Source organism: Carlito syrichta, unplaced genomic scaffold (genome assembly GCF_000164805.1).
Source record: "Carlito syrichta isolate Samal-C Ts95f unplaced genomic scaffold, Tarsius_syrichta-2.0.1 Scaffold309486, whole genome shotgun sequence".
Classification (NCBI taxonomy): domain Eukaryota; kingdom Metazoa; phylum Chordata; class Mammalia; order Primates; family Tarsiidae; genus Carlito; species Carlito syrichta.
Window position 1 is genome coordinate 403,938 of NW_007253582.1, and position 16,243 is coordinate 420,180.

A 16,243-nucleotide genomic window follows, 5' to 3' on the forward strand; every position below is an offset into this window, starting at 1 on the left:
TAGGCATGCGCTACCACGCCCAGCTGATTTTTTGATTTATTGTAGAGATGAGGTCTCGCTGCCCAGGTAGGTCTTGAACCCGCGGGCTCAGGTAATCCACTCACCTCAGCTCCAAAGGCGCGGGATTACAGGCTGAGCCACCGAGCCTTTTGTATTTAAATTTTGCAAACAATTATGATTTTATTCAACATTTATCACATAACAGATATTTGCTTTTTCCTTTTTTCTTTCTTCTTCTTTTTTTTTTTTTTTTGTCTTTTTGAATCAGGGTCTTACCCTGTCACCCAGGTTGCAGTACAGTGGCAGAATCAAGGCTCACCACAGCCTTGACTTCCAGGACTCAGGGAATCTTCCCAAGTAGCTGGGACTATAGGCACATGTGACCACACCTGACTATTTTTTAAATTTTTTATAGAGACTATATGATCTAGGTTGGTCTCAAACTTCTGGCCTCAAGCAATCCTCCTACCTTAGCCTCCCAAAGTGTTGGGATTATAAGTATCAGCCACCATACCCAGCTGACATACTAAACATGTATAGTCTCAAATACCTGTTGGAAAGTGTTCAAATAATCTTTATTATGGAAGGTCTAGGGATCATTTCTAAATCCTTAACTAGCTAGTGTTTCATGAACAAAGAGAAAGAGAGGGAGGAGGCAGGCCAGGAGGCAAGCATGGCAAATGTGTATTTGAGGTCAATGTTGAGGCCTCAAATATAATAACCTAAGAATCAAAATTACATTATTTTCTTTTCTGCTTACCCTAGCTTTTATCACCACGAAGGAACATCATGGAGCTCATAGGAAACAAGGCCATTACAAAGGGAACATTTTTACAAAACTAAAGAAATCATGTGTAACTCTATTTACCATTCAGTTTGTCATTTTAAGCTCCCCTTCACAGCTTGAAAAATGTGTTATAAATATAACTAAGATATCAATTTTGACCACTATTTTGTATATAAGTGATATGAATATTAGACTAAATTACCAGCATCCAATTGAGATAGACATCACTTAATACCTCTAATGGCAGCATATCTGTCAGTCTCAGACAGAGAGAAAAAAATTAATGTAAGTTATGGTTTTGTAGAATTAGTGCTCAGTGTGCTTAAATGTGTAACTAACATCTTTGGTAAATCTACTTTAAGAGGCTCTTACCATAGGGCTGTTGTAGAAATGTACCGCACAAATTCTGTAAAAGGTAGAGGGTCTGATGATGCTCCACAGCTACGACACACACACTACAGGTAAAAACACATGTTTAATCTATCAATCATAGAATATAAATATAATATCTAATAAAATAATTAAGCCACCTCACCTGTTCATACAGAGTCATAGCAAATTTCTGGTGAGTGATACAAGATTTAGAGGTACACATGTCTGCATCTCTACTTGGTACTATGTGAAAATGAATCCTCTCCAATATATTTTCCTAAGTTAAAAATAAGAAAGACAGATGAATTGCTAATCTTGCAGGGAGCATATCAAAATACAACGCTTTAAGTGAAGATTTTCCAAAGTGCAAATTTAGGAGTGTCATACATATTTTTAGCTTTTCAGCTTTCCTCTCAACACTTCGAATGTTTAATTATTTATCTTTTGTAGCATTAGCTTTAAAAAAAAATGTTACTTAATGTTACATTACACTGTAACAGATGAATTTGTAATACAAAATTTTAAAAATCCTTTAAAAAAATCAACCATGGTGGTTGATATGTAAAATTTAATGTTAGAAAACATAATTTCCTATGTTTTCAGCATACTTATTTTGAGAAAAATCAGATAACTTTAAAAATAATCCTACTTGGATCATCTAGATAGACTATATAACTTACATCAAAATAGCACCCCTATATCTACACTAACACCATATGCAGGCAATATGCTCTGCAATAAATCTCATATGAATGTCCAGACTTATAATATAGATCCAATGGGGGTATTGATTCATTTAAAATAATAACCCTTCTTCTTCCCAAAGCTTGGTCAATGGATACGTCTCATTAGTTACATTCCTTGTCCTCTTGCTAGGATATTCAAAACCATTCAGTAATTTATGCTAGGATGCCTAGACATTTCATCAGTTAACATATCAGTATTAGTACATTTCATTTAAGAGAAAGTAAAACTATAAAGTTTGGTATTGTGCAAAACATATTTATATTTTGAACAATTATACAACAAATATACAACAATTATAAGTAGAAGAAATATGGAAAGTATATTTTATTTCTATGTGTGTCATTATTGACACATTTTAAGCGACTGGGAGTGTGCTAGACAGCATACTAGCACATCAGTGAACTTTCAATCTATCTAAGGAAACTATAAAGATGCTCATTTAAAAAAGCTAATTACAGCCGGGCATGGTGGCTCAAGCCTGTAATCCCAGCACTTTGGGGGGCTGAGATGAGGGGATTTCCTGAGCCCACAGATTCGATTTATTGGTGAGACCTTATCTCTACAATAAATCAAAAAATTAGCAGGGCATGGTAGCACGCGCCTATAGTTCTGGCTACTTGGAATGCTGAAGTGGAAGGATCTTCTGAACCCAGCGGGTCAATGCTGGGGTGGCTGTGAGCCTGCCACCGCATTCCAGCCTGGGCGACGGAGTGAGACTTCAACTTAAAAAAAAAGCTAATTACATTACATGTTCTCACTCATAAGCAGACTTTGAACAATTATCGTAATACTGTAAGAAAAGGATTGACAGTAGCGGGAAATAGAGGGGGAAGTCAGGATTGGCAGTAGTGGAAATCTGGGGGGTGAGGTGGGCAGCACACCACAACAACGGTACCTGCAAAATGAACATCTGTATACCTAATCCTGAATTGTACCCCACATCTTTAAAAGAAAATATTTAAAAACAAAAAATAAAAAAAGCTAATTAATAACTTTGAAATGCCAAATGAATTCTACAGGTAGTAAACTCTACCAGAAACAAATTGGGGTGGTTTGGTCATATATTACCTGGTAGGCAGGACTTAAACACTGATAAAATGATAAGCTAAAAATTTTTTTGAGTATTTCAGGAACTTAAGCAAAGGCTATTAAGTTAGAAATACATATTTTTCAAAAAGTATGAAGAACAGAATGGAACCAGGAAGAAAAATGTAGGGAGGAAGCAAAGAGATAAGATGGAGTTTAATAGTAAAGGTTCTTAAATGTCAGAATAAAAAGTTTATATTTCAATCACAGAAGTATCTAAAGAGTAAGCATTAGCCTGACTGTAAAGGAATAGACTGATTGGACCCTAAGAGCAGAAGACTGGACTAGAAAGAAGTTGTAGTAAGAAATTTATATGGAAAGAAAAGCATTTTAAAAGGATTTGTGATAGAATAATTTACTAAATTTGCTAAATAGAAACAGGACCAAGAGAGAAGAAATGGTTACATCTTAAACATAGGTGACATCTATATTCCTGAGACATGTAATAATCAACAGATATATTGCAGAAGTTGTATAAAGCATGTACCTGATTAAAGGAATGCTCTACTTATTAATATGGTGGTAACACAGAGCCTCAGAACATCAACCTGTGATTTTTAGCCTGGAGTGTAACAGAACTGTTGCCCTGATAACTGCCCACCCAAATCTCCTTCTCCCCCAGAATCATTACATGTACTGAGAAATATTACTGCTGGGAATGTGTTGCACCTGTAAAACTTATGAAGAAACAACTCTGCTTTTAAGTGATACCATTTATATTCAGCAAAACTTTTAGTTCCAATAAATAAATGAATAAGTAACCTAACACCCAGTAAAAATTAGAACAATAAAAATAATCAAAACCAAAAGTACAACACAAAACACAGATGGATTTAAATTGAGCCTTGAAGGATAAGTAAATCATGGATCCACCGGCACATCCCGACTCTTCTATTGCTAAGAATTTTCATTTCATTTGTCTCAAAATTTCCATCTGAAGAATGAAAACTACTATACTGACTTCTAAGAATTATCAGAAATACTTACAAAACACTCTGCAGCATCATCCATAAGCCCAAGTTGAAATCGCTGCTCATCTTTGAAGCTTTCTGCAAGAGCATGCCTTATGTTATCTGATGGAAGTGCTTTTTCTCGACTATGCTGAAACTGTGCAAATATTGTCTGGGAATCAACAAGTATATCAGTAAGTTTAATGCCAACAACTTTAAAAACATTTCAATAATTTCATTACAACACAGAGAAACTCAAAACAATACGCTCAGAAACTAATACAGTATAGTTATGCTCTAAATTTCCATATAAAAATTAACTGTGTATCAATGAAGTGTTGTACCAGCCTCCAAGTCAAATGTTAGGGTGCATAAGAATTAAACTTGAAGAGTTATCAGGTCTCACTCTCAGAGATAATGATTGAGTAATCCTAAGGTGAGACCCACTTATAACTTGTTAGATAGTTGCTTTAAATAAAAATATATGCTATAGGAATTCAAATTATGCTAACCAAAAATAAACATATAATCACATACAAATTAGTAGGAATTCACTAGTCTGTAGAAAAAAAGTTAAAGTATCCTATAGGAACTTTTAATGTTTTTTGTTTCTTCTACTAGGGTCCTAAGAAAACCTCAGAAGATGACAAACTATGACTTAAAAAGGAATTAAAATTAGACAACTTGAATAAAACAACAATTTCCTACTATTAGTATACTAAATTTGCTTTTTTAAATAAATGCAAATGTACATTTTATAAGAAAAATCAGAGATGATGATTTTTAATTTTTATAGAAAAAATTCCCCATCCCCAAGCTATCAATTTTCCTTACTTACAGAAGTACAGGATGCTCACCCCAAATTCAAATCTGAAGTCCAAAATCTGAAACTTTTTGAGTGCTGACATGATGCTCAAGGGAAATGCTCAATGGAACATTTCAGATTTCACCTTTGGAATACTCAACCAGTAAATATATACATGCAAATATTCAAAACCTAAAAATATTCAAAATCTGAAACACTTCTGGTCTTGAGCATTTTGGATAATGGATAATCAACCTGTATTTCTAATATAGACCTAAGAAACTAGCTGGGCTCAGTGGCTCAGCCTGTAATCCCGCGCCTTTGGGAGGCTGAGGTGAGTGGATTGCCTGAGCCCGCAGGTTTGAGACCCGTCTGGGCAGCGAGACCTCATCTCTACAATAAATCAAAAAAATCAGCCGGGCGTGGTAGCACATGCCTGTAATTCTGGCTACTCGGAAGGCTGAGGCGGAAGGATCACCGGAGCCCAGCATGTCGAGGCTGCGGTGGCCGGGAGTGACCACTGCACTCCAGTCTGGGCGACAGAGTGAGACTCCAACGCAAAAAAAAAAAAAAAAAAAAAACTGTGACAACATCACTTAAGAACATGAGATTATAGTTGTTAACCAGGTTTTATATTTTCCTTGAATTTAAGCAAGAAAAGAAGTACAAGTTCCAGTTTTCTGACATCATCTATCTTATTTAGAAGAAAATGGAGAAAAAAAATGTTCAGTGACAACCCAACAAATAAAAATTGGTCCTATTCAGGTCCATGTTAGCACAAGGAGCCATGTCATCTCAAAAAAAATTTTTTTAAAGGTCAACATACTTTAGGCTAAGAAAATATTAGCCATTATAATAGATAAAATTATGAATACTAAAAGATGAAAAATTTTCAGAATTTATCTCTTAAGTAATTAATTCTCTAGGAAACATTTAAGATAATAATCCTATACAAGAATCGAATCCTAATCCATTCATTCGATTCATTCAACATGTATTTTTTGCTAACTTAGTATATGTCAGGCATTGTCCTACACTTAGAAAATAGATGATGATCCTGCCCACTTGGAGCTAACATTCTAGTTATAGTAATGAAAAGGTACATAAGTAATTATATGTCACAATGTGGTAAGTACAATAGAGAAAAGAAATAAAATACCTGAGAGAAAAATAAAACAGCGTAATAGGGACAGAAATGTTAGGAGTAGCACAGAGGGAGGCAGCTTAACTTTTATCTAAGGGGAGGGCCTTATTGATAGAAAAAAATAACATTTGAGGAGAGGCATAAGGGAAATAAGAGTGTTTAGCCATGAGGCCATCTGGAAGAAAAGCATTCCAGACAAAAGGAATAACAATGAAAAGACTTGAAGATGAGTGTCAGCTCTGAGAAATGGAAACTAGCTTGGCTAAAGTGCAATGTGCTGATGTGTGGGGTTTTTGGGAAGTGGGGAGGTAAGCAGAGGGAAGAGGTAGATTACTGTGTAAGACTATGAAAGAGTTGGGCTACGAAGTTATACTAGTTTTACAATTGTATAAAATGTTCAAAATTTACTAAGAAGTAAATAAAATGTGATACTGTAATTAGATCTAGGTTTATTCTTTATCCCCTAGCAATAGTCCTATTTTGCCATGTCCTGAAAAAGAGAATATAAAATGTCCTCCTTTGGTGATTTATTCAAACAGCTTTTTCAGAGACATTAAAAAATTAAGTCATGTAAATACTTTTTAAAAAATTTCCTGTGAATATAAGTGCATGTGTGTTCATTTTACATTCAACAATGTAAAAAAATAAAACATCTCTAAAACATGTTGACAACGTCTTAAATTCTTGCAAAAGATTTCAATGACATAAGGGAGTTGCTAACATATACTAGACTTCCTGTTTCTGTCTGTCTTCTTTTTTTTTCTCAGCAGAGCAGCCAAAAGGATCTAGTTCAACACATTATATCTAGTTAAAACAGATTCTATCACTCCTCCATTCAAAACAATCCTGAGACTTTCAAGTACACAGAGTAAGGTCAAGGTTTCCACAAAGGCTATAAGGCCCTACACAATCTGAACTCCTCTAACAAACCATTCTAAAACTTAGTTATCTAAAAAATTACTTATTTTTATCACAAATCTACAATTTGGGAAGGGGGGGCACATCTCTGCTCCACTTGGAGTCACTTGGGACAGTTAGAATGCTGGGACCTGGGATCAGCTGTCTAGCGGTTGATGCTGGCTGTTAACTGGGGTCTCTGCTCTAGCTGTGTACAGAATTTCCCCATTTGGCCTTTCCACCTGGTGGTTCGCTTCCAAGAGGAGCACTCCAAGAGATGGAGCTGGGTGGGGAGCTGTATCACCTTCTCGAATCTAGCCTAACCTCAGATATCTTGCAGCATCACTTCTCCCACACTCTAGTTGATAGACATCAGTCACTAAGGCCAGCCCATATTCAAAGAATTCAACTTTGGATCAGGAAGAGTACAAAAGAATCTGCAGACGTGCTTTAAAGCCACCTCAACTGCCCTTACCTTTGAGCTCATCTCCTACCACTCTTTGTTGCTCACAAAGAATTCCTTGGTGTCCCTTGAATACGTCATGTATACTCCCCCTCAAGGACTCTGTGGTTGCTGTTTCTCTGTCTACCTGGAAGGCTCTTCTGCTACATGGCTTTATATTTCACTCCATCAACTTTTTCAGGTCTTGATTAAAACATCACTTTCTCAGTGAGGCTTTCCTGGATACTCAATTCTCTTTATTTACTTTTACAGATTAATTTTTCCACTTTAACAATTATTATCATCTAACATATTCTATATTTTGCTTACTTACTGTCTCCTCCCCTATATAAGCTCCATGAGAACAGGGTTTTTTGTTTGTTTGTTTTTAGCAGTTGTTCACTTCTGTATCTTCAGTAACTACAGCAGTACCCAGAACTCAAAAAACTTTTTTTTTTTTTTTTTTGAGTCAGAGTCTCTCTGTCACCCAGGCTGGAGTGCAGTGGTACGCTCATGGCCACCCCAGCGTTGACCTGCTGGGCTCAGGCGATCCTTCGCCTCAGTCCTCCAAGTAGCCGGAACTACAGGTGTGCACTACCATGCCTGGCTAATTTTTTGATTTACTGTAGAGAGGAGGTCTCACCAAGTTGCCCAGGCTGTTTTTGAGCCTGCGGGCTCAGGTAATCCTCTCACCTTGGCCTCCCAAAGTGCTGGGATTGTTTCCAAATAAAAAATATAATGTTCCTAACAATGTTATACTATTTAGAATATTACTTTCTAACTATTCTTATATAGATGTGGAAAATAAAAACACAAACTTGGGGCTGGGGGCAGTGCCTCATGCCTGTAATCCCAATTCTTTGGGAGGCCAAGGCAGGAAGACTGCTTGAAGCCAGGAATCCAAGATCAGCCTGGACAACATAGTGAGACCTCATCACTACAGAACAATTAAAAAATTAGCCAGGTGTGGTGTGGTATCCCTGTAGTCCCAGCTACTTGGGAGGCTGAGGCGGATCACCTGAGCCCAGGAGTTTGAGGCTGCAGTGAGAAATGATCACACCACTGCACTCCTGCCTGGGTGAATCTATCTCGTAAAAAAAAAACCCAAAACAAACAAACAAAAAGCATAAACCTGAATAAGGATACTTTAAGAATTCATTTTGAAAACTATAAATCACTTGACAGTAAACTTCAGTTACAAACTAATTGACCAAATATGCTATCAAACTTAATTTTTTGGATAAACAATTAATAGTAATTTGTCAGAGCTATTAAAAGGTTACCTTTAATGCACAAAATATGCAGGCATCTCCCTGACAAACATGTCCAGTCAGAACACGCAAGCTTCTTCGGAATATATCTAATTGCCATAAAACCTAAAAAAAAGTGAGATATGAAGGAAAAAGAAACACAGTGAAATTTTCTCATTGTGATAAAAAAAAAATTTAGGTATTTAAAAACTTGCAAAAGGTTAAAAAGCAACTTCTTTTAATCTCTTGTGCATAATCAGACATATACAACCACAGGACACAATAGTGAGTATAAAATTGCTACATATATATTGTTCCTATATAAAAGATGGATTTAGAAAATACTCTTACTGATTTACATGAGAAACCATGGCAGGCACAGAGCAAGGGAAAGCCTCTCAGTTAAGAGTTTGATATAACAGGAAACATGGGATACTAAATGCAGGACTTGGAAGAAACATAAAAAAGGAAGTGATTATAATACTTGGAACAAACTGAAATCTAGAAAGGAAATATAATTAGACTTTAAAACCAGAGTGTACTAAATAGGGGTCAGCGCACTGTGGTAAGAATAAAGGAAGAACAGAGGTGTGTGTGGTCACCATATGCTGAACAAGAAAGGGAGTATCTGTATGGTAACTGGGGACATGGTAAGAAGTAGAAGCTAAGAAATAACTTGAATATATTTGCTGCAATTATCCATTTATCATCTTGCCACTAAAAGACAAAGAAAAAGGAAACTAGAAGACATAATCGTAGAAGTAAATCAGTCTAGCACTTAACATCATTCTGAAAAACCTGGTTTCTATACAATGAGAATATTAACAGTAACTGTTTCATAGTTCTTGTAAGGATTAAGTAATATGTAATGTGTTTAGAGCAGGGTATGGTACTCAACTGGCATTCAATGAATACTGGCTGCTATCTGTAGCTGTCATGACTATTATGACAAACAAGTAAGACCTTCAGGTGTCCATATATCTTTTAATCATGTCCTCAAATAACCGTAATTAAGAAAATGATTCATGATCTCTCTCCTAACTAAAAGCAAAAGGTTAATAAAAACAAATCGGTTTTAAGGTTTTCTATATTTTCAGCTGCTCCATAATGCTCAACCTCTCTAATCATCAGGGAGATGCAAATCAAAACCACACTGAGATACCACCTAACTCCAGTCAGAATGACAATTATCAATAACTCAAAAAATAATAGCTGTTGGAGAGGGTGTGGCGAAAAGGGAACACTCCTACACTGTTGGTGGGAATGTAAACTAGTGCAACCTCTGTGGAAAGCAGTGTGGTGATTCCTAAAAGCTCTAAACATCAACCTCCCATATGACCCTGCAATCCCTCTACTGGGAATATAGAATATACCCTGAAGAACTCAAATCACTCTATAAAAAAGATGCCTGCACACGAATGTTTATCACAGCATTGTTCACAATAGCAAGAACCTGGAACCAACCACATTGTCCATCAAAAGAGAACTGGATTAAAAAAATGTGGTACATATACACGATGGAATACTATGCAGCCATAAAAAAGAACAAAATCATGAATTTCGCAGCAACCTGGATGGAGCTAGAGTCTATAATACTGAGTGACCTCTCACAGAAACAAAGATCTGAGTATCACATATTCTCACTCATATAGTGGACCTTGATCATCCAACGCACTACCATAAGAAAATGACTGACAGTGGTGGGAAACCATAGGGAGGGGATGGGACTAATGGTAGTAAACATCTGTCTGGGGACGGGGAGAGACCTGTTATCAACAAGGGGGCCTGAATGAAGCATATCTGTATACCTAACCCTTAATTGTACCCCACAGTATCAAAATAAAAAATATTGATAAAAATAAATAAATAAATGAATAAATAAAAATACTACATTGAAATCCATTTTACCAACAAAGATGAAGTTCGATTACAGCACAACTTTACAAGTAGTACAGCAGTTGTACAACCTCTGAAAGCAGGCTGCCTGGTTCTCATTCTGGATTTACTGATTGTCAGCTCCTGGGAATGACTCAGCAAAATATTTTCTGGAACTCAGTTTTCTCAATGGCAAAATAAGAATAAATGTAGTACCTACATCTCAGGGTTGTTGTAAGGATTAAATTAGATAAAATGTAATGTTCTGACAAGCATCTAGTACACAGTAAGAACACAATAAATGTTAGCTGTTAAATATTGTAACTTTGCTTCTAACTCAGAGAAGTAGCATACTTAATTATGCTGCTTTCTCATCAGATAAGTTTAAAATATTCAGCCAAAATAGAATAGCCCATATAGTCTGTTTATAAGGTTAGTGATCTTTCAAATATAACCAGAATGGTTTCTGGCACTAGCAAAATTTTTAAGTTACACTGAATCAAACCACGTAAAATACATTTTGTGATTTATTTAAAATTATCTTAACATTACAGTATTCAGGAGTAGTATAAAGCCTATTTTAACAAACCTATCACCAAATAATTATTCCAATTATAGTTAATTTTCATATTTAATTTTTAAATGCTGTTTATATTCTACCACCTATTTTAAAAAATTAGTTTAAGCTAGTTGTTGAACTAGTTTTTAACAATATACACTTTTTCTTTTTTATTATTTGCATATAGCAATTTAAATGTCTAACAAAATTAATGTATTTTTGTTTATACATTTCTTATGACTATTCCCAAAAGATCAATACATATCTATATACACACGAAATAAAGAAATTCAAATCTTTCATCATACAGTCTTTACTTCAAAATAATATAAAAAATTAAATATTAATAAGAAATGGCATACAAATTCATTTTTCTGACTTACTGAGATTCATAACTTTAGTAATGTCTGCTTTTAGTCATTTCTTATAAGATATACTCCACAATTTACATTTCACCAGTTTTTAAAACTATTTATCAAATTGCATATTAACATTTGTATTTTGAATTTTTAAAAATAAAGTCAGGCTTTTTCTGATAGGAAGTCTATTTGAATAGTTGCTTTGTCAGTGAGGACTGGCTTTGTAAACTGATTTATACAATAGACATCTATCATGAGATATGAACAGGTGCCCCAAAGCTAGAGTTGCAGGGTGGAGTACTGCAGAGGAGAAAGCTGCACAGGGTTAACATTGGAGATCAGCAAGGACTAGTCTTGTGTATTTGGGTGCATGTTATAGGAAACCACTTGAGGTCAAGTAAAGAAATACTCAAAAAGATTAGAGAGAATGGTGCCTAGAGCTCATACAGGCTCAGGACAGTGTCTTTTCAAGTGGAAAGCTTTATAATTCACAGAGCACTGGCTGAAGAAAAAGGTCTCACAAGCAACGTTAACCCTAGAATAAACAGTTCTGTCCTGCTTAACAAAGTTTATAAGTAAAATGATAATCCTGTTTCCAAGTAAATTAATCCTGTCCCAGAACAAAGTTCAAAATTATAATAATAATTATTATTATTTTGAGACGGAGTTTCTCTCTGTTGCCCAGGCTGTAGTCCAGTGGTATGCTCATGGCCACTGCAGCCTTGATCTGTGAGGCTCAGGTGATCCTTCAAGTAGCTGGAACTATAGGTACCTGTCACCACACTCAGATAATTCTTTTAAACTTTTTTGCAGAGACAAGGTCTCACCAAGTTGCCTAGGCTAGTCTTGAACCCCTGGGCTCAGACAATCCTCTCACCTCCACCTCCCAAAGTACAGGGATTACAGGCATAAGCCACAATGCCCAGCCTCAAGATTATTTTTAAAAAATAAAAATATCTATAACCCAACAATATAAAACTTGTCTAACACCCAGTAAAAAATTACAAGGTATTCAGAGAAACAAGAAGATGTAACCCAGAATGAGAAAGGAAAGGAAGCAAACACTGAAACTCATCCAGAATTTATACAAATAACAGAATTATGGACAAGTACATTAAAACGATTATTACAACTGAATTTCATATGTTTAAGAGACTAGAAGACTGAACAGCCTAAGCAGAGACATAAGATCTTAAGAAGATCCATAACAAACTTTCTACAGCAAAAACTACAATGTCTAAAATAAAAATACATTGGATGGGATTAATAGCAGATTAGACATTACAAAGGAAGTAATTAATTAACTTGAAAACACGGTAATAGAAAATGTAAATACAAAATGAAAAGCACGGGGGGGGGGGGGGGGAAATAAAAGACCAAGAATGAAAACAGAGCATCAGTGAGCTATGGGACAGCTTCAAGCAACCAACTATATATGTAATTGGAGTCCCCCAAAGGAGGAAGAGACAGAAAACTTGTTTGAAGGAATTACAGTCAAAGAGTTTCCAAACTTGATTAGAATTATAAGTCCACAGATCCAAGAGGCTCAACAAATTCAAACACAAGAGACATAAAGAAAACTATGTCAAGACACATTATAATTAAATTGCTTTAAACCACTGATAGAAGAAAATTTTAAAAGCAGCCACAGAAAAAGAACACATTACACATAGACAAAGATCAAAATAACTGATTTTTCATTAGAAATAATACAAGCTAAAACATAGAGAAGCAAAATCTTTTTTTTTTTGAGTTGGAGTCTCACTCTGTTGCCCAGACTGCAGTGCAGTGGCCTCTCCCGGTCACCGCAGCCTTGACCTGCTGGGCTCCGGCGATCTTCCGCCTCAGCCTTCCAAGTAGCTGGAACTACAGGCGCGCGCTACCACGCCTGGCTAATTTTTTGATTTATTGTAGAGATGAGGTCTCGCCAAGTTGCCCAGGCGGGTCTCGAACCTGCGGGCTCAGGCAACCCACTCACCTCAGCCTCCCAAAGCGGGGGATTACAGGCTGAGCCACCGAGCCCGGCTGAGAAGCAAAATCTTGATAGCACTGAAAGAAAAAATGTCAACTTAGACCTTCTACATTTAATGAGTAAAATATCTTTCAAAAACAGAAGTGAAATGAAGAGTTTTCTCAGACATACAAAAGCTGAAAGAATTAATTTCCAATAGACCTGGACTACAAGAAAGATGCTTCAAGCAGAAAAAGAATATCAAATGGAAATGTGGATCTATGCAAAAAAGTGATGAGCACCAGAAATAGTAATTAGGTAGATAAGCATAGACAAAGGTCAGTGGAATGTTCCCTAAAAAAAACTTAAGAGATACTTCTCCATTTTCTTTGCCATATAAGTTTTCTGTACACAGAATTTCTTCTTGTTCTAATATGCTTTTTGTCTCCCTAAACTATACAAAGTGTTTTGAAGGTGAGGAAAAGGATAGAGGCCAGTCTCAGTGGCTCATCCTGTAATCCCAGCACTTTGGGAGAACGAGGCAAGTGGATTGCCTGAATCTGCGGGATGGAGACCAGGACAACTTGGCAACTTGGCAAGACCTTGCCTCTACAATAAAATAAAAATTATCTGGGCGTGGCAACACGCACGTGTAGTTCCGGCTACTTGGAAGGCTGAGGTGGAAGGATCACTGGAGTCCAGCAAGTCGGCACTGAGTGGCCGTGGGAGTGTCACCACACTCCAGCCTGGGCGGAAGAGTGAGATTCCAGCTCAAAAAAGAAAAGGACAGAAACAAAGAGAAAAATATAAAAGTGAAAAAGAGTAGGAAAAGCAGTAAACAGGAAACGTTCTGATATGATAGAAGTCTCTTCTCACGGCCTGATTCAATCAAAGGCATTCAATTCTAGATCTTTTGGTATCTGGTATTTCTCCATGACCGGTGCCATTCAATAAATATTTTTCTGCACTTCTCAAAGTACTTAATGCCAGTGGGATTTTTGATCCAGGGAAGAACACTTAGGCCACTTAAGGGTCTTAAAGTAAATCAGAATTAACAATTAATTATTAAAATAAATATATACAGAGACTCTATAATGTTATCTATCTTACACTCAGAATCATATTTTTCTTTTGTTTTTCTTTTTCTTTTTTCTTAACATCTCACTGAAAATTATTTGTTGGCCAGAATTAATGTTTTGCTAATACTAACTGCTTCTTTTTCCCAGGGTGAGTAAAAGAACTTTCAAGTTTGATATCTGCCCCAGATAGAGGGCAATTGAGACACAGATCTGAGTCAAATGTCTGTGCCCGACACATTCTACATATATTTATTCACCAAGTGAGTTAATCAACCAACACTTTTCTTCTCTATTCCCAGTTTTCAAGAGAATATATGTAAAAAGTGATGTTAGATAAATTCTTTTAAGATATTCTAGGGTCAACAGAAAAGACATTACAATATTCTGTATCAACCTCATCTTTAATACTGCACAGTCAATGGTTAGAAGGATATAAGATTCTACAAAATCTGGAACTGCTGAATAAAAACTATATAATGAATAAGAAAGAATATTTATCTAAGGCAGAAAGTGTGCTAATACATATTTGTTAATTTAAAAAATTTTGATAAAAACTGAAGCAAAATAGATTAACTTTCAATTTAATCAAAACAGTGCTGCCCAAATTTTGATTCCACAGAGATAATTTAAGGATCACAGGGGGAGGTGAAGGGAGTCTGAGTAATGAGATTTTTAAAAACTGCATTCTCAATCCAAGCAGTTTATTTCTTTTTATTCTATCTACTAACTATACAAGATTTCTTTTTTTAAAAAGCGGGGTAGAGGATGTTAGCTGATTAAAACAAAGTGTTTATGTATTTTAGAAACATATTCTTAACTTACTAAACATTTTACATCAAAAAAATTTTTATATCACAGTAATATATCATTCTGTTGAAAAACCATTTCCATTTATTATAAAAACCAGAATGACCAGCCAAAACACTTTTGTTCTCATTAAAAGTGAGATTAGAAGATCATTCTAGTCAATAACCTTTATAAGTTAAAGAAACATTAAACAAAGAGATTTCCTGAGGTATTTTTAAAACTTTAATAAGTAATTATAATCTCACCTGTACAGCACTATTAAGAAAGCAGCTGTTTTGTCCTGGTTCATTTAACAGGCCTTTGGTAGGGGCTAGTGACAGCATACTTCCAGGTTGATAAACTTTTCCAAGATTGCCACCAGGTTTCCGTAACAATTTTACCCATGCCATGTTCAAGCAACTTGGTTTGCATCAAAGCTAAGAATTTTACACTTTTATGTGATAAAATGGATGATGTCTTGAATTGTTCACTTAAATCCACTGTAGTCTGTTAAAATAATGTGAAGTTTCCAAGTCCATATCTTTCCTGATGTTATAAATTTTGAGGATTTTAACAAGTAAAAATAAGGTAGATAAACGTTCTGGGCACTATAAAAAGAAAGCTATTTTAAACAAGGCCTATATGATGTGTATGTGTTAAATTTTATGAGTCACATAAGGTTAAAATTAAAAAGATTTTTTTTTATAAAAGGCTATACATATAATAATGATGAATCAATCATTTCCTTTAATGCATAAGCCATTTGTCTTGACGAATAAAAAAACACATCTTGATGTTACAAAAAGATGTAGAGTTTGCATTTGGCGTAATTCCTTTGGTCTTTTATTTGCCTTATATTTTTTTAATAAGAAAGAAGTCTCTCTCATTCCCAGGTGAAATCATCACAGGTGACTCCATATTTCATATCGATGAGACCTCAAAGCAAATCTACAAGAAAGAAAAAAAAATGTTTAAATAAAAGTAAATGAAAGAAAATTCCTACTTTGCTGTTTGAACACAAATACTGAATATGAAATTAAAACTCATCATAAAAAGGATCAGAACCGATAACATTCTAAAATATTAAAAGGAAAATATTTCATCGTTTAAATTTTCCTAAATGTCAGCGTGACATCAATCCCTTCCTACCTCTT

At 35.4% G+C, this 16,243-nt stretch overlaps 1 protein-coding gene across 1 annotated transcript in view; it reads right to left on the minus strand.

Moving 5' to 3' along the window:
* Positions 1–15,559, minus strand: part of USP53 (ubiquitin specific peptidase 53) — a 41,109-nt gene extending 25,550 nt beyond the window's left edge. Inside the window, exons 1-5 of the mRNA XM_021717250.1 lie at positions 15,356–15,559; positions 8,514–8,606; positions 3,980–4,114; positions 1,323–1,436; positions 1,160–1,242 (exon numbers count right to left, since the gene is read on the minus strand). Coding sequence (XP_021572925.1) covers positions 1,160–1,242; positions 1,323–1,436; positions 3,980–4,114; positions 8,514–8,606; positions 15,356–15,499 — 569 coding nt within the window. The 5' untranslated portion in view covers positions 15,500–15,559. The remainder of the gene's footprint in view (positions 1–1,159; positions 1,243–1,322; positions 1,437–3,979; positions 4,115–8,513; positions 8,607–15,355) is intronic.
* Positions 15,560–16,243: the final 684 nt, after the last annotated feature.